This window comes from Octopus sinensis, linkage group LG12 (assembly GCF_006345805.1).
Source record: "Octopus sinensis linkage group LG12, ASM634580v1, whole genome shotgun sequence".
In the NCBI taxonomy this organism is placed as follows: domain Eukaryota; kingdom Metazoa; phylum Mollusca; class Cephalopoda; order Octopoda; family Octopodidae; genus Octopus; species Octopus sinensis.
This window is the reverse complement of record NC_043008.1, coordinates 70556246-70578785: the sequence shown is the minus strand read 5'-3', so window position 1 is coordinate 70578785 and position 22540 is coordinate 70556246. Positions and strand designations below refer to the sequence as shown.

General features: G+C 35.3%; 1 protein-coding gene across 1 annotated transcript in view; it reads left to right on the top strand.

Annotated features, from left to right (window-relative positions):
- The window catches only part of LOC115217941 (limbic system-associated membrane protein), a gene marked incomplete at its 5' end in the record, with an annotated part of 175772 nt that extends 156370 nt beyond the window's left edge, over positions 1 to 19402 (top strand). Inside the window, one exon of the mRNA XM_036507779.1 lies at positions 18519 to 19402. Within this exon, the coding sequence (XP_036363672.1) occupies positions 18519 to 18634 (116 nt within the window). The remainder of the gene's footprint in view (positions 1 to 18518) is intronic.
- Positions 19403 to 22540: the final 3138 nt, after the last annotated feature.

Here is a 22540-nt window from a genome sequence, read left to right as displayed (position 1 = left end):
CTTCGGTGCCACCTGTTCACTATCAGTGAAATAAAGTAACACCCCATCCGGAGTATTCGAGCGGTTCCAAGAAGTGCTGTTTTCTGCAAGTACTCCACCCATATTGCATTCCCTATTTGTTCCATGTACTTCTCAAGAATTTTACTCACTCTTCCGAGGGCTCCGACAATTATTGGTACTACTACCACCTTTTTCAGCGACTCCAACAGCTTAACCCCCACCAAGCTAACCTTAGATCCAGTATCGTTTGCTTTCTTTCTCAATTAACACTGTCTGGTTTCATATTCTCTATCTAATAGCCGCACTGAATCATAAAACCCCATAGGATCTTTGCATTATCATTTTCAATGATGCCTTCGGGTTTATGTTCGTACCACTTTTGTGCTCTGTCAAGTCCATACTTGTTGCAAAGTGTCCAATGGACAATCCTTGCTATATTGTCATGACATCGCTTATATTCTTTCTGAGCTAGTGGTATACATTGACTGTTAATATGCCATACGGTTCCTCCATTTTGTTCACAAATTCTGTTGTTATCACTTTCTGACGTGTTGTCTATTCTGTATTTGATGTAATTCGTTCTTAGTGCTTGCTCTTGGGCAGCACAGATAAGAGTCTCCGTTTCCGGTTTTAGATCACCCTTAGGCATCCAATACCATCTGTTTTCTCTGTCTGTCTTATCTTCAACATCCGTATGAAATTGTCCATGCATTCTTTTCCTTATCCGCCTATTTTTTGTCCACTTATCTTATTATTATTATTATTATTATTATTATTATTATTATTATTATTATTATTATTATTATCATTATTATTATTATTATTATTATCATCATCATCATCATCATCATCATCATCATCATCATCATTACTAAATACATACAACAGATTAGACTGTTGGAAAAGAAAAAATCCTAACATCGGGCTACAACAAGTAGCCTTAGATGCCAAGAACCCTCCTTAGTACCCTAGCTGTTTTCTAGAGCTGTGCTAAACTGGGTTTATGCCCATTTACTCTATCCATCTGTTTATATCTTTAGGGATAATTCCCAGTACCCCTATAACAACGGGGATACATTTTATTCGCACTTTCCATAGTCCCTGTAATTCTATGGCTAAGTCCTGGTATTATTACTATTATTATTATTCAGTAGTTTTATTTTATAGCGTGCTTTCACTTCACTACCGAGTGCAGCTCTGTGTGCCTTGGTTATGTGCTGTGGTTTGTTGTGATGCTCTGATGGTTACTGTATTGAAAGTGTTTTGCGTAGGATGTGTGCAGTGCCTAGTAGTGCAATTTTCTGTATGTTATATATATTTGTAAGTCCTGGTGTTTTTGTTATGTATTTGTCTGAATATTTTTTATCATACCTATGCGCATACTATGATAAGAATTGTTTCTGTTTTTAAATTCCACATTCGAGTTACCTCTATTTCCAGGTTTTTGTATTTTGAAAGTTTCTCCATTTCTTTTAGAGACACGTTGTCAGATGCTGGTATTGATACATCAATTAGAAAGCCTTTTTTTTTCTTCATGATCTCTGACAACTATATCTAGGCTATTGGCCTTAATTTCTCTATCTGTGTGTATTGGCATATCGCAGAGTATGGTTGCTCTCTCGTTTTCTGTGACCTTTTCTGGTGTGTGCCTATACGATATTTTCTCTGTTGTTATTCCATAGTGTTGGCATAGCTTCTAGTGTATGTAGGTCCCAACTCTGTCGTGCATGTGTATATATTTCTTCTTAGCCAGGACTGGGCAGCCAGAGATAATATGATTTATTGTTTCTTGTCCATCTCCACATATTCTGCAGTTACTTGTTATGTTTCTTTTCATTATATGTTTTTGGTAATTTTTGGTGGGGAGGCTATGGTCTTGAGCTGCAATTAAAATCCGTCCGTCTCTGCTTTGAGTCCTGAGTTTCTCAACCATGCTAGGATTTTTCTCAGTCTATTTCTTTTGCATTTAGTTTAGCCCAGTATTTGCCATGAAGGGGCTTTTCTTGCCATCTTTTTATCATGGTCCGTTGCTGTTGTAGTTTTAGTTTGGATTTCATTTGTTCTATAGCTTTTGTTGTTTCTTCTTCTTCTTCGTCTTCATATTTGTTTGGTAGTATGATTTCTTGTTTGTATTTGTCAGTTTCCTTAAATACTGAGAACAGTTTTATATTTTGCTCATGTTTTGCCGTTATTTGTATCAGTTTTCCTTGCTTCTGAAGTAGATATTTTTGCAGTCCTATGGTGGTTATTTTATAATAGTTTCCCAGCTGTATAAGGCCTCTACCACCTTCTATACGTTGTATATATAGCCTTTCTGTGTCAGATTTTGGGTGGTGCATCCTTGATCTTGTCATTGTTTTTCTCTGTTTTCCTGACTATTTTGGTTAGTTCATTTAGTGTCCAGTTAAGGATATTGTAGCTGTAACTTATAACTTATTATCTTGTTTTTAGCATTGAGCACTGTTTTTAGTATGGATCTAACTCGTCTATAGTATTCTTTCTTTATTTTCTCTTTTATTTGTGTGTGCTGTATCATATCTAGTTCGTGGATTCCTAAATATTTGTATGTCTGGCTTAGGTATAATTCTTTTATTTCATTGACTTTATCTAGCGTGATGTTACTACTCTTAACTAGATTTCCTCTTTTCAGGGTTGCTTTGGCGCATTTTTCTAATCCAAATTTCATATCTATTTCTTTGGTAAATCCATGTACTCTCTGTAGTAGTGTTTCCAGCTGTTTGTCATTTGTAGCGTATAGTTTTAGGTGGCTGATTGTTTTGCCGTAACATTTGTATCCGCATCCAGTTCTATTTAGCATATCAGATAGATGTGTCAGTGCCAAGCAGAAAAGGAGTGGAGAGAGCGTGTCTCCCTGGAATATTCCACTTCTAATGGGGATGACTTTGGTTTTCACGAGTCCCTCTTTTGTTTGGAGCTGTAGCACCGTCTGCCATTTATTCATAGAGTGTCTTATGTATTTTATAATCGTTGGTACTACCCTGTTAATGGCTAGTGTTTCGAGGATCCATGTGTGGGGAATGCTATCAAAAGCCTTTCGATAGTCAATCCAGGCCATACTGAGGCCTTTCTTCTTTCTGCAACTGTCTTCAGTTATGGTTTTATTGATCATTAGTTGATCTTTACAGCCATATGAACCCTTGCAGCATCCCTTCTGCTCTGGAAACAGGTTGTTTTCTTCCAGATGCTTGTTCAATCTTTGCGATATTACTGCAGTAAAGGCTTTGTTGTTGTTGTTGTTGTTGTTATTATTATTATTATTATCATCATCATCATCATCATCATTATCATTATTATTTTACTCCTAGAGTTCTTGGTCTTACTTGCCTCTAGATGATTCTGTGAGAGCGGAAGCAACCTGTTCCCATAAGTCTCAGAAGGTCTCTCTCCACAAATTATAAGCTTTGTTACCTGAATGTTAACTTATCGTAGAAGACTCTCACCACCAAAGCGTCAATCTCAAAATTCTAGCTGTCCCTAATAGAGCAGTTTTAGTGGTTCGCTCTGCCTCATGTCAATTCCAGTTTCTCCCACATATTTCTCGAACCTGGACGTTAGTGCTCCGAGCGCCCCTACAACTACCGCGAGAACAGTTACTCTCCTCATTGCCAACATTCTTACAATTTCGTCTTTTAGTAATCCCACACACACACAACAGATTAAACGGCTGGAAAAGAAAAATTCCTAACATCGGGCAACAAGTAACTTTAGATACATACCAAGAACCTTCCTAAGTAACCCTAACTATCATTAATAACATTGTTTTCTTGGGCTACACTAAACTAGGTTTTATGCCTATTTCCTTTCTCCTATTATTACGTGAGAGAGCAGCAAATGCCTTCAAATCGTCGACGTCATCGACTTACTCTCTTGGCTGAACTTTCTGACCATGTGCCAAAATTTGAAATCAGTAGTAGTAGTATAGTAGTAGTAGTAGTAGTAGTAGTAGTAGTAGTAGTAGTAGTAGTCATATTTGAACTGATGTCCCTGCTATAGTTATTATAGTCATAACACTTCGTCTGCTCTATCTTCCAACGTTGTTATGGTGGCTCTTTTATAATGACACGAGTCCTAATATAATAAATTATTTGACAGTGATTCTCAACCATTTTTACACATGAACCTCATTGATTCCTATTTTGCTCTACTGGACTTCCTTAACCATTCGATGTATATAAAAAAAATCATGTTATATTTTTATAATTAAATATTTTTAGGAATTGTATAAAATGATATTTTGTGTGTTGTACAAGAATAACCATTTTATTGCTGATAAATCTTAACAACTAAATATTATACGAACCCCAAGGGTCATATGGACCCCGGTTTAGGGCCACTGGTTTATTATAACGATAATATTCAGAGAATGAAATCGTTTTATAAAATAATGCTCTTATTGACTAAGCCAAAGTCCTTATCCAGAAATGCATTCGCCTTTATCCACAAATCTATACCTTCCATCCATAAAGCCATAATCTATGTTTGCAAAGCAATAGTCTTATTAATGAAGCCTTAATCTTTATTTTCAAAGCCACAGTACATATTCACAAAGCGCTAGTGTCTGAAAGATTCCTAGTTTTAGTCCAAACTAAAACAATGTTTATATCAAGAAACAGAACACTTGATGACAATTAGAGATGGAAGCATAATGTCGATGCAAATATTCAATTTATGTTATCGAGTGGCTTCAGTTACTATCTCGATCTTTCAGTCACACATCTTCGTTATGTCTACTGGATTTATTAAGTGGTACACCATTACTACTGACAGTTATCTCAATTGCATTCTTAAGTCTGTCTGAAATCGAGAAAACAATTTTAGATTTTTTTTTCCAAGGATACGTGACAAGTGATTTGGTCTGGAGTCGCATGTTCTGGTGAAACATTTGATTTCAGCTTATGTTGTTTTTTCCTTCTAAGTAATTTTTCATATTACAATCAAAACACCATTAAACCGCAATATTTTGTTAGTTGCGTATGTACTGTATATATATCTATATATATACGCACGCACGCACACCAATATATATATATATATATATATATATATATATACGCACGCACGCACGCACACCCATATATATATATATTTAATGATAAACACTAAGTGAAGGCGCATGACGCAGTGGTTGGAACATCGGCCTCACAATCATGAAGTAATGAGTAGTGAGTTCGATTTCAGGACCGGGTTGTGTGTTGTGTTCTTGAGCGAGACACTTTATTCCACGTTCTCTCAGTTCACTCAGCCGTAGAAATAAGTTGCTACATCACTGGTGCCAAGCTGTATCCGCCCTTGCCTTTCCCTTGGATAACATCTATGTCGTAGAGAGGGGAGGCTTGTATGCATGGGTGAGCTTGTCCGGACTTGTGCCACGGAGCGTAACTTTCCAGTGAAATCCCATGCTCATTCATGACCGAAGAAGGATGTTTACCCTTTTTATATATACATACTTATATACAATTTCGGAATACGACTGCAATTTCGATCTTACGGAAGCTAGTGTTGCGTAGTTTAAATTCTTTACGTTTTGTTCTTTTCTTGTTTCAGTCAGTAGAATGCGGTTTTGCTGGGACACTGCCTTGGAGAATTTTTTGCTACATGAATAGACCCCAGCACATATTTTCTTTCCAACCTGCTGCTTATTCTATCGGTCACTTATGTGGAACAGCTAGCTTACGGGAACGTAAACGCACTAACACCGGTTGTCAAGCGGTGGTGGAGGACAGACACAAAGAAGCTTATACATGTTGTGCTTACGTCCCCGGAACTTAAGGTTCGACTAAAGAATCGATAGAATAAATACCAGTAATAGAATTTAAAAGAATTAATTATGGTTCATTCGACTAACAATTCTTCATAGCGGTGTCCCAGCATGGTCGCAGTCTAAATGTCTATAACAAGTAAAAGATAAATGATAAAAGATGCGTATATATGCGTGCATATATATATATATATATATATATATATATATATATATATATATATATATATATACTCTTACTCTTTTACTCTTTTACTTGTTTCAGTCATTTGACTGTGGCCATGCTGGAGCACCGCCTTTAGTCGAGCAAATCGACCCCGGGATTTATTCTTTGTAAGCCCAGTACTTATTCTATCGGTCTCTTTTGCCGAACCGCTAAGTGACGGGGACGTAAACACACCAGCATCGGTTGTCAAGCAATGATAGGGGGACAAACACAGACACACAAACACATACACACATATATATATATATACATATATACGACTATATATATATATATATATTTATATATGTGCGTGTGTGTGTGTGTATGCATAATTGTATTCATATTTATATATGAGTGTGTATTTACACACACTCTCACATACACAACAGATAGGTACACACACGCAGACTCAGAAATTGATGCTAAAATTATGTCTGATGAGGTACACACAATTAGCGCTGAGGTCAAATTCATGCCTAAACTCCTACTTTAAAGGTAACTTAATAAACAGGTATTTGGCAGCTGTCTAAATGAGAATTGGGTACAGGTATTGTATCAGTCAAGCTAATACATGTATAACAAAACAGTAGGATAGACAGGTAAACAACACGTATCGACTTAGGTTATGACATATTTATATTTATACGACATAGAGTGAAAAGGAAATGAATACGACATAGACAGAGAAAGAAACGCCTTCAAGGCTTTTAGACGAACAAATCAAGCCCAGGACTTATCGTATTTTTAAGCCTGATACTTATTCTATCGGTTTCCTTTGTCGAACCGCTAAGTTACGGAAACGTAAGCACACCAACACCGGTTGTCAAGAAGTCGGGGGGGAGACAAAACAGACACAAAGACACGCACACATACATATATACATATACACGATTGGCTTCTTTCAGTTTCCATCTTCCAAATCCACTCACAAGGCTTTAGTCGTCCGAGGTTATAGTAGAAGGCACTTGCCCAAGGTACCATGCAGTGGGACTGAACCCGGAACCATATGATAGACAGTTTAAAACGGTGGGAATAAGATACTAAAAGATAACGTCAATATTCAGAACAGCTGACTGTGTTAAAGATTTAGACAAATGGTCAATGAAAGATAGGCGGTAGAGAAAGGGTTAAGATAAGAAAATAACTATTTAAATCGACATCGGAGAGAATTAGACAGCTTTAATTAAGTTATTCGCAAATTTTAACCTTTCCATTACAATCGAAGTCAGCTAACTTCCTCAACTTATCTTTAGACCTTAATTCTCCTTTATAATCTTCACGAACTAAATGGCTATCTAAAGTATAGCAACATTTAAATCTAATCAATTTTTACCAATTATGCCACCTACTATAACCAAACATACTTGATTATATGTTCGAAGGCGACTTTCTTGTATTTGAATTTTAATCATCTTTAACCAGAAATATCGATTTCGAAATTTTGGCACAAGGCCACCAATTTCGGGGAGTTAGCTAAATCGATTACATCGACCCTGGTACTCAACTGGTACTTATTTTATCGATCCCGAAAGGTAAAATTTCCTTCGGCACAATTTGAACTCAGAACGGGAAGACGGACGAAATGCCGCTATGCATTCTGTCCGGTGTGTTAACGACTCTGCAAGTGTCCCGCCTTATTTTTAGCCAGAAATATCGAACACAATAACATATGACCATGAGCAGTTTGTAAATCTGCCATAAAATCTATGGTATAAAGCAAATTAAATAAATGAATGTAAATTATATTAAAAAATAATATAACTAATGTGACTGCACCAAAGGACATCACTAACTGAATGGAAATTCCAATAATAAAATAACCATTTCAGCCTATGATTTCGTACATTTCAGCAGCCATTGTTATTCTCTTCTCTTAAAACTGTAAAACTGAACATCGTAATTTTGGAGTTAAATCTACGCCGACTGTTAGTAACGAAGGTCTTACAGCGCTACTACAATTGCATATACGAGTCTAATATCTTATGGAGGAGTGTCTTGATTATAAATCAATTGTTTAGTGTCTTAAAATTGCGGCATTTTAAATGGTTTTGTGCCAACGCAGAAGGAAATTGTTCACGGTATAACTACAAGACATTTAAATAAACAGACTTGGGAGCAACAATTTATTTACGAAAATCTCAAAGAAAGCACCTAAATTTCTTTACATTTTGAAGTTTATTTTTTTAATTCACGTATTTTCTTATAAAAAATCGCTTTATTTCTACAGTCAATTATTCAACAGATTACATTTAAATACAAAGAAACAAATAAAAAAAAGAAAGGTAAAAAGGGGAAAGAAAGAAAACGAGCAGTAAAGCAGCTGAAGTTAGAGGAGGGGGTGATGTGCCACACACCTCAGAACAAACAGTGTGCTTAGCGGCGCCTCCCGGTAATAACTGCGATGGCGTTGCCGCGGAAAATGGCTAGCGGTACTCATTGCAGCGGCCACTCCAACACGCGAGCTTCATTTCTCAGACGGGCTGCCGTTATCCCTATTTTTACCGAGAACACTTGACATCTAGACGGTGACCGGCACAAACTGATTGTGGCTGGCCAGACCCCTGTTACGAGCGGCGACATTCGGTTTTTCAGCCGATGTAGAAAGGTTGAAGCAAGAGAATGTGCCACTGAACGTCGTGTCCCAGACTAGTAATCTGCCTCCCTCGAATGGGAAGAGGATAATTCCATCGGGGCGCTTACCGTCCCTGCAGTCGAACCGAACCGCTCCAACTGAACCGAGAAGCCAGCCGTATCGCGGACTCTTTAGATTATGTCATTCATAACAGCGTTTCGGGGGAATCGGCCCGCGCTAAGGCTGCAGTGTAATGGACGCAGGCCAAAATCATCTACTACCGATCCGTTGTTTTAAGCATTTTTGAATTTTTTTCCAAATCAGATTGGGAAATAATGAAAGAAACATAAAACTTCGCGTTGTCGAATTCCAATCACTTAACTATTGGAATTATAGTTTTGTCGTGGTTGTTGTTTACGCTGGATCTTTACCGTTCAGATGTATACCTAAGTCTATTGTAGCCGTTTTTCGGGGTGGTGGGGTTATGCAAACACAGAGTATCTAGGACTTCGTTTTCCAATGTTTCTCTTGAAGTTGGTTGTGTAATTTAATGGCGATTTCGCTGCTTAATCTACCACAGTGAGTGAGCACTAAGAGACTCTTCAGTACTTGTTTATTGGTTTCAGTCACGCCAAACGTTTGTTTAAATATGAGTTCTTTCCAGCTTTGTTTCCTGTTGGAAGATTTGAGGCTCAGCTCTATTACAAAACAAACACTTATCTATTAAAATGTATTTGCAAATACAGCGGTGTAACTATGTTTTCAGATTCACTGTGTGAACTGTATGAAGTATACCTCTCCTTTTGAAAATGTTCTGTCTCACGCACTCTTTCTTCTGTACTCTTCTATACTTTGCTGTTGATGCTTATAACACACCTCTTGTACTCTTAACTTTTCCAAAACAGACGTCTTTGATATTGAACCTAGACGCTTCACGCCGGGTTTCCGACACTTCCACACACACAGAGCGCTTGAAAACTTCCTTCTATGAGATCATGACAATTTAGCTAGATCAAAACACCACACACACACACACACACACACACAAACACGCACACACACAAACACACACACACACTTATACAAACACACACACAAACACACACCACACACACACACATACACACACACGTGTGTGTGAAGGAAATCTGACACTATACCTTTTCTATGCGTTCAAAATGCACGCAAAGTTACTGCAAATGCTACATTGCTACGTTTAACCCTTTCTCGTTATTAACCTCTCACACATATCACCGTACCAGACAGAAAAGATTAATATCTCTCTTATGCGCTCTATAATAAGTGGGATCTGAATTATTCAAGTAAGCCCGACATTACAAGTCGTACTCACCCATGCCTTACAAGACTGATACCATAAGCACATATATCGTAGACCACATCCGAAATAAGGCCATTTGACTGACAAATTGACCAAACATTGATACCATTAACTGACACTAACAATGATTCTTACACTAACCTCTCTATTGATACTATAACGGTCTCTGTTCCTTTGAACTGATCTTCTGTCTTCTTCAAACAAGATCCATCTAACTAACCAATCTCTTCTCCTCACCTCTATTAATCTGTCACACATCCAAATCTACAGTGAACACTTCTTCCAAACCATCCCTAAAAAACAACCACAGTTCTTCGAAAATTCCTCTACACCCACATACACCCAACAAACGCCTATCTACGGGTTCCAGTTATATACATTTCATTTACCTAAGAGGAACTGAAATGGTGTTAGACGCATCTCTTTTTCATCATCCCTCTAATTAAATAGTCCTTTCTACTAGAGAAGCACGTGGCCTGATTATTTTTGTGGTGGATGTGTCGATCACATCAATCCCAGTATCTAGCTAATACTTAATTTATCGGTCCCAAAAGGATGAAAAGCCAAGCCGACCTCGGCAGAATTTGAATTCAGAACGTAAAGACGGTCGAAATACCGCTAAGCTCGGCGTACTAACTATTTGTTTCTTTATTACCCACAAGGGGCTAAACATAGAGGGGACAAACAAGGACAGACAAAGGGATTAAGTCGATTACATCGACCCCAGTGCGTAACTGGTACTTAATTTATCGACCCCGAAAGGATGAAAGGCAAAGTCGACCTCGGCAGAATTTGAACTCAGAACGTAACGGCAGACGAAATACGGCTACGCATTTCGCCCGGCATGCTAACGGTTCTGCCAGCTCACCGCCTTCCTCTGATAAAAAAAAATAACAGAACCTGAGTGAAGAGTAGTTATTGCTGCTAGCATTTCTGTTAATATTCAATTTCACAAAATGGCTGGTAAATTTCCGCAGTTAATTTTTATCTCCAGCTCAGTCCGCATCTATCAGACCTATAATCGAAAATGTTCCAGTCGTTACTACCCCTTATTTTATGCAGACACAATATATCTGTGGCTATATTATCTCTCTCTCTCTCTCTCTCTCTCTCTCTCTCTCTCTCTCTCTCTCTCTCTCTCTCTCTCTCTTTTACTTGTTTCAGTCATTTGACTGCGGCCATGCTGGAGCATCGCCTTTAGTCGAGGAAATCGACCCCAGGACTTATTCTTTGCCGAACCGCTAAGTTACGGGGACGTAAACACACCAGCATCGGTTGTCAAGCGATGTTGGGCGGACGAACACAGACGCACAAACATATACACACACATACATATATATACATACATATATACGACGGGCTTCTTTCAGTTTCCGTCTACCAAATCCACTCACAAGGCTTTGGTCGGTCCGAGGCTATAGTAGAAGACACTTGCCCAAGGTGCCACGCAGTGGGACTGAACCCGGAACCATGTGGTTCGTAAGCAAGCTACTTTATTTCAATTATTTTGACATAAAGGTATTACATAGAGGGGACACTACAAAAACATATGGGGACATATAACAATTAAAAATATGTAAAAATAAAATGATACTGTGACTGACATGAAAATGAACATGAGAAAATAAATTAAGTTTATGATAACATGCATGATATCTGAAAAATGAAAATATGAAGAGTGTGCTACTCACCCCACACTGAGTAACACCAGTCGCTTAATTCGTCTTTAGTCTCTGGTCTAGTCTTTCTATTTCCACTCTCGCTATCGTTCAATGACAACATTCTTTCGCAACCTTTTTTCATCGGGGGAGGGGTTTTCTAAATTCTGTGGTGTCTGCTCTCTTTTCATTTTCGTTTTTTCTTGAGGGGAAAGGGAGTGGGTGGGTCTGGTGTCTGTATGGGGCGGGTGGGTCTGAGTGGTCTTGAGTGAGATGGAGAGGGGTACCATATCACACTCAGTGTTCTTTCTTTTCTTCCTCTTCTTCATTCTACTCTCTGCTACTATCCATTCTTCCTCCTTTCGTCCGTCTTTCTTTTCATCTTCTTTTTTCTCTTTTGTCTCCACAACTGGTTCATCTGTTTTTTCCTCTATTGTTTTCTTCTGTAGAGGGCAGTGTGCTCTAATGTGACATTTTTGGCCACATTTAAAGCATCGCGGAATTCTGCCCTCTACCCATACTCTCAATACTATTTCTCCCATCGTCACCGTTTCCGCCAAATTTTCCAGCTTCTTCGCCTCCGCTTGTATGATCATTTCCAGTACTTTTCCTTTATAGCCTCCTTACTCCGTCTCTGTGGCTTGGAGGACAGCTACCTCCTCCTCACTTCCAACGTGGACGGCTGCCGCAACCCAAGCTACTTCTATGTCAGTTGGAATTCCTTCTACCCTCACTTTAGAAGTCTTCCTTCCAAGATAGGTGGGTAGAAGTACTAGTTTCTCAGTTTTTACAGTTGTACTCGCCAGCCACTTTGCCTCCTCTTTTGTCCTAAACTGGACAACCACCGTCCAATATCCGTTTCCTTTTGCTATATATATTACTTCCTTCGAAAGCCCCCTCAGAGTTTTTTCTACTTTTTCCATCTCCATCCGCTCTACCTTCCTACTCTCCACTGAGTGCACCTTGTAGGTGATAGTCTTCTTTTCTATATTTACCATAACCCGTTTCGGGGGTAATAACTTTACATCACTTCCCACCTTCTGTGTCATCTTACTCAGCTCCTTCAGTCCGGTTAGGTCTACTTCCTTTTTCTGTAATTCTGCCGCCTCAGCAAAACTTTTTACTCTTTGCAAATGCTCGTCCATTCTGTTTACCGCCTTAACAAGCTCCTCGTCTGATGAGGATAGTTCATACTCGCTAAGGTCTGAATACATTCTTTTCCACTAGTACAACACTCACCAACAAACCGCTGGCGAGCAGCTCAAAAATTTCCGTCTGTCTCGTCAAAACTCAACACAGCAAATAACCCGACGTATGCACAGAAGCGAGCTACTTAACATACAGCCACTCCTACGCCTATCTATTGAATTTACGTTAAACAACGTAACTCTATTATACAATGTAATTTTTAAGACAATAGACTGTGTCTCAAGGAGACGAGAGGCTGTTATTTTTACTTAAACCTTGTTGAGTATACATTATATACCACATACTCCCTTGTTGTTTTATATTATTGTATCCGGACTCCTTGTCGCTGTCTTTGTTAAACTTTTACAATCTTAAAGTTGCCACGAGTAGCTTCAAAAGCAGGCGCTTGATGTTCCTACTTCTTTCAAAATCAGCTTGCAGTAATACACTGGAAATTGTTTTTTCCTTAAAATTTTTAAAGGTCTGAAACAAAAGTTGAACAGGAGGAGGTCAGTTCAACCTCTGTCTCAGACAGTGTATAGTCTCATCTGATTGTTAAAAATGAAATAATACAAGCTCATTTTATGTAAAGATATTGACAAACTACCTCTAAGGATACATAAAGGCATATCCTAGAAGAAATAGCAATAATGAAATTTGTAATTATTCTTAAGGCATTCACACAAAACATTTGTTAACCTTGCACATTTTTAGCACATTTTCCGAGATGAATTTAATTGTTTCCCAAGACTGTTCTAGATATATTTACCGAAACAAAAAGATCAATAATAAAGATATAGTATAGCTTGAATTTATTTCCATTTTTACAGTTAAAATGTTGCGGGTGAATATTTTGTAAAATAATTATAGTCTTAATTAGGTTTAATTTTTAACAGGATTAAAAGAAACGCGATACAATTTTAATACTGAATATTTTATATTCACTAATTACTGGCGCAGACCAACGTTCGCTCTTCGGAATTTTATGTTTAATTTATTCATATCAAAAATTCATTTTATTTAATTTTGAAAATTTGTATTCCTTCTTTTTTTCATTTTCTCGTTCCTAAACATTTGTTCTCTCAAATAAATTGGCTTATCTATCTGTGTATGCGTGTATGTATGTGTGTGAGAATGTTATGCGACAGTAAATTGACAAACTATCTCGTAAAGTGGAGTAAACGACGAGATAATACAATATTTCGATCTACTGAGTCTCTTCACCCACGTATATCCTTAAGTTACAAAAGCAGGAGCCACAATTTGAGTGACAGAACTATAAATTGATCTTTTCATTCACAACAAGCTATCTTTGAGTCATATGGCTTAACATCTTGCCTCCATTGTGGATTCTGGTGAGAGATATGCCGGTCCACTTCACTCTCTATTTGCTATCTTATTTAAATTAACTATTGCTTAACCATCTTCTCACTAACCTAGAAACAGCTGTAAGATTTTCTATTTATAAATGTTCTAAAATCTACACAGCCTTGGTTTTTTATCTCATTACTGAAAAAAAATTTATACATGTATATATATATATATATATATATATATGCGTGTGTGAGTGTGTGAATGCATATATATGCATGTTTGTATGTAGGTATATATATATATATATATATATATATATAATATATATATATATATATATATATATATATATATTTGCACCTAAGGACTTGTGGACTTATTTCTACAAGATCGGAAAGTTGAACTGTGAACATTTATGCTTTTTCTTTCTTCTCTTCTTCATCTCCTTATTCCTTTAATCCTGTCGTCTATGTCGTCATTTCATTAATCTGTACCCTTATCATTTTCCCTATTTGTCTCCGATAACGGAATGTCACATACTCTGGGATATCCCGGAAACAGTTGTAAGACTTTGAAATTTTTCCAATAATAATACTGTATTTGACTTGAGATGTTTGCCTTGCCTTAACGTTTGTTTTCCTCTTTAACAATTGCATAGATAGATAGATAGATAGATAGATAGATAGATAGATAGATAGATAGATAGATAGATAGATAGATAGATAGATAGATAGATAGATAGATAGATAGATAGATAGATAGATAGATAGATAGATAGATAGATAGATAGATAGATAGATAGATAGATAGATAGATAGATAGATAGATAGATAGATAGATAGATAGATAGATAGATAATCCAGAAATTAAGGAATATAGATATAAACCGGGCTACATATGTTTTATAGCGAGATCAATCTCGGAAATAGTTATTATTCAAGCGAGGTGTATTCTGCATGCTAATCTTCAGGCCAATGGTATATTGATTATATAAAGCTTACATTGCCGTTAGGACACCCATGTTAACACATGGAGGATTCCATCAAAATGCGTAGAAGGCACAGTTTGATCTCTTAACTGCAATGTAAGACACCCTTGGTCTGAAGATTAGACGGTGAAATACAACTCGCTTGGATAATTACTACTTCCGAGGTTCTGCTCGCTATGAAAGCATACGCAGCCCGGAATTTATCTACTCCGTTCACATATACGTCAAACCTGGTAACCAATCGTGAACTATAAAATAGTTTTCTTCAGTCTATCGTACTTCGAAAGGAGAAATATTAACAACTTTCCGCAGCAATAAACTACTATCGTTCCTGGAAGTTGTTTTTATATTTTCGACGGATCACTTGAAGGTCAATTACTTCCTACCCCTTAATCCTTGCATCTTACATTTATATACCTATATGCATGTATTTGTGTGTGTGTGTGTGTGTGTGTTGTGTGTGTGTGTGTGTGTGTGTGTGTGTGTGTGTGTGTGTGTGTGTGCCATCTGTGTGGACAGAAGTTACGTGTAATTAAATGTTTTGCTCAAGGCCACAAGACATCGCCCGGCCCAGTAATCGAAACCACAATCTTACGATCATGAGTCTAACACCCTAGCCACTAAAGCACTACACATGGTAGAAGTTGTCGTCTTGATTTCGAGGATAGCCACTTTCTCAGTGCAGATATATGTCTGTAACAGATTTCGAGGCATTTCTACCATGAACTCTTGTGGGACTACTGGTGTCCAATTTTGTTTTAAGTAATTTGTGGCAAATGTATGGCATAATTTTGGTGAAAAGCATACCAACTGCAATTCGACTCATTGGATGCCTCTCAAGAAATTTTTTTTTGACAAGAGAACTGGTTGATATGCTGATTTCATAGAAAACTTTAGTTCTGAGCAGATTAGATTACTGCTCACACTTTAGCCTCCAAACTCAACCGGTCTCATAGAAGAAACTGAAGAGTTACAAAGAACGTTCACCAGTAAAATATCATAGGTTATAAACCTAAATTTATCTTAGGTTATAAACTTAATGTTATCTTAAGTTATACTAGGTTATAAGCCTAAATTACTGGGAACGTCTGAAAATTCTGTGTCTCTCTTGAAACGCCACAGAAAGAGTTATAATATCATATATGTACAGGAAAGCCTGAAGAGAGCATGTTCCAAACATCGATATCAGTGAGAATTTTAATACACGAACTGATACCGGAAAATATTTTCTGTGTATGTGAGTGATAATAATATTTCTATAATAACTATAAAAGCTCATCTAAATTCAATAGAATATCTTTTGGGAATTTACATCCTCACCATAAATATTTCATAAGCATAAAAAACGGTGACTAATTTTTTGGTAACTCGATATATATATCAAGTTATTTCTGTTTCAGATCTCTCTTTTTGAAGGCATCGCAACGGCTCTGTTAGATGAGTTACAACAGGAAACATGCGTTTGTGTCCGGAGAATATATAAATGTATATATATATATGTATATATATATATATGTATTTATATATGTATATATATATATATATATATATATATATATATATATATATATATATATATATATATATGTATATATATATGTATATATATATGTATATATATGTGTGTGTATATATATGCGTGCGTGTGTATTTGTTAATTTGTTAATGTTGTGATTATCATTGTCATTATTATATATACATGCGTGTATGCATATATAAATACATATATACACATACATGCATATATTCATATGTATATATATATATATATATATATATATATATAATTATTCAATTTAATATAAGATGTGATTTGTTTTTAGCGTCATCTTTAGCCAGGTCATCTTTATGTGTCATTATACGATTTTGTGGTTGTTCTTGTTTCAGCTTTTGTTTACAAAAAGGAGTGAAAGTATCAGAAACTGCAAGATGCAAACATAACTGCATTGCTGTAATTAACTTCGTTCCGATTTGAATGTCATCGGAATTGTCTCTTCTCCCTTAAACATGGCTGTGTCGTTTGCAAATTCGTTTCAATATCACATGTTTCCGATATAACTAAAATATGAAATTATGTGAGAGCCCATTCTATGGGGCTAATCCCGTTCTTGGGTTTTAGACTTAATATATTGTCCATTTTACCACTACTATCACCTCATCCTAGAGTGCCTGTTGCGGAGCCCTCTCCTCTTTGCTAGATGCATCCGAGCCAGTTCCCTGCCCTGAGGATAACATCCATCGTTCTTCCTTCATCATTTCCAGAAACCTCCCGGTGTTGAATTGACCGAATCGCCATAGAGCATCGCATAGAGTTTTTCGCAACATTTAAACCGATTCTCTGATCTCCTTGTACAAATCCTGCTGAGGTTAATTCCTTTGAAGGAATAAAATCTTACCAATCCAAGGTAGGGAATTGGCGTAACTATAAGAATGTTGAACTTGATACCTTGTGGTATTTGTTCAGATCCTTTGAGTTCTGAGTTTAATTCCCGTTATGGTCTACTTAAAACCGTTACCTGATTTAACATCACTACCTGACACCTTAGAAGACCTTAGTAGAGTTCATTCAGTGACAAGTGTTCGAGCCAGATTTACCATTTGAGCACACCTTCTTCCGACCTTTCCACTAATCTCAGCAGCCGTGTAAATGATCATGAGCACTGCTTTCTCTCCTGATTAAAACAAAAACGAAATAAAGATTATGTATTATGCACTATTTTTTGTCCAATCCATAAACAAGTTTTAAAGTCCTTGTGTAATAAGATAGAAATACCAGTAATATGCTGATATCAGTCTGCTGCTTATCCCTCATTTCTCCGCTTACAAATGCCCATTCTTATTTTATTATGCCTTTGAATTATTATTGTAATTACATTTGTAATGATTAATCACATAAATCCGTTGGAATGGAATAAACAATAAAATGTTAACAGAATAAAATGTCTTATTGTTTTTTTTTTTAGTTTCTCCTTTCTATGATCTATGTTCAAATCCAGGCACAGTCGACTTCATGCTGCTAGGTTTCATTAATGAAATACTGGTCATGTCTAAAAGTAATTGTATTTTATTTCACAGAGGCTGATTCTATTAAATACTGTCCCTCCGTTATAATATACCTTTTATAGCAATTCCAAGAACTTATTAATCTATCAGCTATTTATTTATTATTTTTATATAACTTATATACTAATCTTTCAGGCAGCGAGCTGGCAGGATTCCTAGAACGTCGGAAAATCACTTTGCAGTATTTCTTCTGGTTATTTGCCTTCTAGGTTTAAATCTCGCCGAAGTCAACATTGTTTTTCATCCTTCCGATAAAATAAAGTACCAGTTCTGTACTGGAGTCAATGAAATCGACTAACCCACTCCCATTAAAATTGATGACCTTATTCCTAAATTAGAAATAATTCATTTACATATTTCCTTATTACATTTCTAATATGTCGTTTCGTTTTCTTTCTTTTTCATACAGAATCTTCCGGTTGCTTCAGTATTATCAATGATAACGGGCTCTGTCTGAAGTCTATAGGCATGTATATCTTCGGCATTATAATCAGCAGTGTTCTCAGTGACCATTCTCTTCTCTAGCAGCTTTATACGTACGATATCGTCTACAAAACCAATCCTGAAACTTCAAATACAAAAGCTCATCAAACATGTTTTATTTCATAAATCATAACAACAAAGTCGGTAGCCATGCTAAAGAGACATTGAAGACGCCCATTCACAGCTATGCTCTTATTGGAATGGCCAAATCTGCTGACAAAAAGCTTTTTGTATCAATTTAAATGTGCAATCATCGGCAAAAAAATGAAGGGCCAGAAATAAAGGGAGAAGAAAACGGATGAATTAAGATGAAATGAGACTTTTAAATACAAACTCAAGTACCTGAGAATTACGAAATCATAGTTAGGCAAACTGGACAGCTATGTTTATGTGTTCTCATCTAGAGAAAGACTTTAAACAACTTGTTTAACGTTAAATCTTCCTAATTATTTAGGAGTATTAATGAGTAAAGAGACTTATTCACAGGGCAAATGTATTAATTTACATACAATATGACAGTTGTTGGAAAATGTTTGCCTGAGAAATAGCCACAGTTACACAAAGAAATGTTTCTGAAATTCTATGGCAAGCTACCCCTGTAGCCTGTTTATAGAAAGTATAGGAACTATAATATTAAAAGAAATATATGACAATAATCTTAAGCCAATTATCTTCCAGCCAGAACAATGCGGAAACTTCTTACTTCCTGAATGTTTACGTCTGTTAATATTCAGGTCCCTGATAAAAAAAAAGATATATATATATATATAATGATATAAACGAAAAACAAACAAATAAATAAATAAAACAGCAGAGTTTATGCTCTATTTAAGTCCACCTTTTTATGTTGATATTGAAAGCAACTTTATTCACGTTTTATTAAAGTACTGCCAAACGGATCAACTGCAAAATTCCAGGGTACTGTTTTGCCTACTGGCAGAACAAACAATTCAACAATCTGATACTTTCATAAACTGAATGAAAAGAAAAACAAACAAAATTAAATAATAACAAAAAATAATGACACCCACATATACACAAAAAATACAAAATCAAGTAATAAATCAATAAAAATAAATCAATAAAAATAAATCAATAATATGTTTTTTGAAATCAGATCAAGCTTTGCATAGTGAAAGTTGGACCATATTATCTGATTATTTGATATGCTGAAGCTTTTGGTCACGTACTTGCATCAAGTCTTTTTTTTAACCCTGTCACATGTCTCCTTATGTTCCGATGAGGGTGACGTCGAAAGGGCCATAACCCTTAACCCTTAACCAATAACAGTTGCTGTACAAGTGCCTTTCGCCGATGCTCTGTAAAAATCATTCCGGTTATAACTCTATGTGTGGCATGTGTAGTAAGCCTTAATTTTAGAACCGGTATTAGCTAGATATTAGTTGGAATGTTTCTATCTCGCCCCAATAGCATATGTCAGGGTTAACTCAAGTAGCAGAGAACAATATGCACACAGTCATTCTAAACAGTATATGGTTGTGTTATGAAGTTTTGTTCCGTTTTTAAGTCCCCAAAAGATATACCTGTGTATTTTACTTCTTTTTTATAGATACAAACATACATACGTATGTGCGTGTATATATATACGCATATATGTATATATATACATATATATACATATGTATATATATACATATATATACAGCTTACATTCAACTCAAATCCCATCTACGCCAAAAGAAAAAGTCCAAAATGAAAAGAAACACTCGTTTATCATTAATAAAATGGATGATGCTCGTTAGAATATTCAAATATATTTTATTTGATTAATTAAATTCGCTACAGTATTCAATAATAATTCATTATTATTATTATTATTATTATTATTATTATTATTATTATTATTATTATTATTATTATTATCATTATTATTGTTATTGTTATTAACTGTCGGGTTGATATAATGTTCGCAATGGAATACAGTTCCCCTCAATTTCACTTTGTTATTTTAGGCGAAGAGAAGCCAAATTTACATCTATTCTTATGCTTCCGAATTTTTTCCTACCCAGCTACTCTGCTCATCACACATACACACATACACGCACATACACACATACACACACTCGCATGCTCGCACATACACACACAAACACATACGCCATACCATACAAATACACACACATATATATATATATATATGCTTGTGTGTGCGTATGTGTCTGCGTCCCTCTCTGTCAATGTATGTGCGTGTCTGTAAGGATGTATATATATATATATATACATATATATATATAATATATATATATGTATATATATATATATGTATATATATATATATATATATATATATATATATATATATATATATATATATATATATATATATATATATATATCCATAATACATACATACATATTCACTTATGTACCATTGAAGAAGTGCGAATACTTTTCAACCAAATATTACTAGGACTTTCCTTATCAAAAAATACAAAAGTAAACTTTGAAAGCTTTCAATATTGAATTTGTGATATTTTTTTCCATTTCTTACCAAGAGTCTGTACAAATAAAAAGAAACGATGAATTTTGAGTTCACTTCTGCATTTTACATTTTACAATTGCACTTTGCAGTCATGAAGTTCTCTAGAGCCTGTGATAATCTTGTTTATTATTATTATTATTATTATTATTATTATTATTATTATTATTATTATTATTATTATTACCATTATTTGTAAATTTACTCCGGGTGCGTTTTCGCGGAGCCTTGTTAGAGAGAAAGCTTAGAAAGCAAACAGTGTCCACTGAAATCATCAGTTTTTGCGTGTTATTTTGATGTTTTCTTAGATTCTAATACAAGCTAGATACTATTCTCATCGATGAATTAGCCTTAATGAATTATTTACGATAAGACTCCATTCATAAACCTGAAGAATGAAGAAAACAACATCATCATCAACAACAACAACAAATACAAACTTCCGACCCATGACATGTGTTCTGAACTCAAAGTATGAACGTCCACATTGACGGTTTTGGCAGTAAAATTCAACCATAAAACTTGCATTTAATCCAAAGGAATTGAATCACGGCCCGTACGAAGATGGTTTTGTGTCTTATGGATATATATATGTATATATATATATATATAATATATATATATATATATATATATATATATATTATATATATATATATATATATGTATGTATGTATGTAAGTATGTATATATATATGTATGTATGTATGTATGTATGTATGTATGTATGTATGTATGTATGTATGTATGTATGTATGTATGCATGCATGCTAGTATGTTTGTATGTTTGCATTTATATGTGTGTGTGTGTGTGTGTGTAGATGTATGTAACTGAATATGTATGTGTGTATATATATATACAAAGACAGAGAGAGAAAGACAAAGTGAGAGATGTATGTTATTTTTATTTTGCTTTAGCATTTACGTAAATACATGTATAAATTCTTCCATTCGATACCATTTCATTAACTATCAATAATAATAATAATAATAATAATAATAATAATAATAATAATAATAATAATATAATAATAATAACAATAATAGATAGTGATAATAATAACAAAGAAGAAGCACAACAACAACAAGATGACGAAGAAGAAGAATATGATAATGACAATGATAAAATAATAATAAAATGAAGACCAAGGTTATAGATACTTTACAGAAAATTGTGTTTTGTATTTTTAATTCGTATAAACTGTTTTGTTATGATTTTGTTTTTCATTTCTTTTGGTTTCCTTGAAGGTAAAATTTCATTTAAAAGGAATATAATATATAAACAAACAAAAAAATAACAAAAACTAAAAGAAAATAAAAAAAGGTACTTGTGGTAAATCTACAGATCTTTGCAAACCTCTAGAAGCTTGTTACGATTATATTTTTTTAAGATATTAATAATTACTTCTAGCCCTACCCTCTGTGTATTCTTTTATGTTCTGTGATAT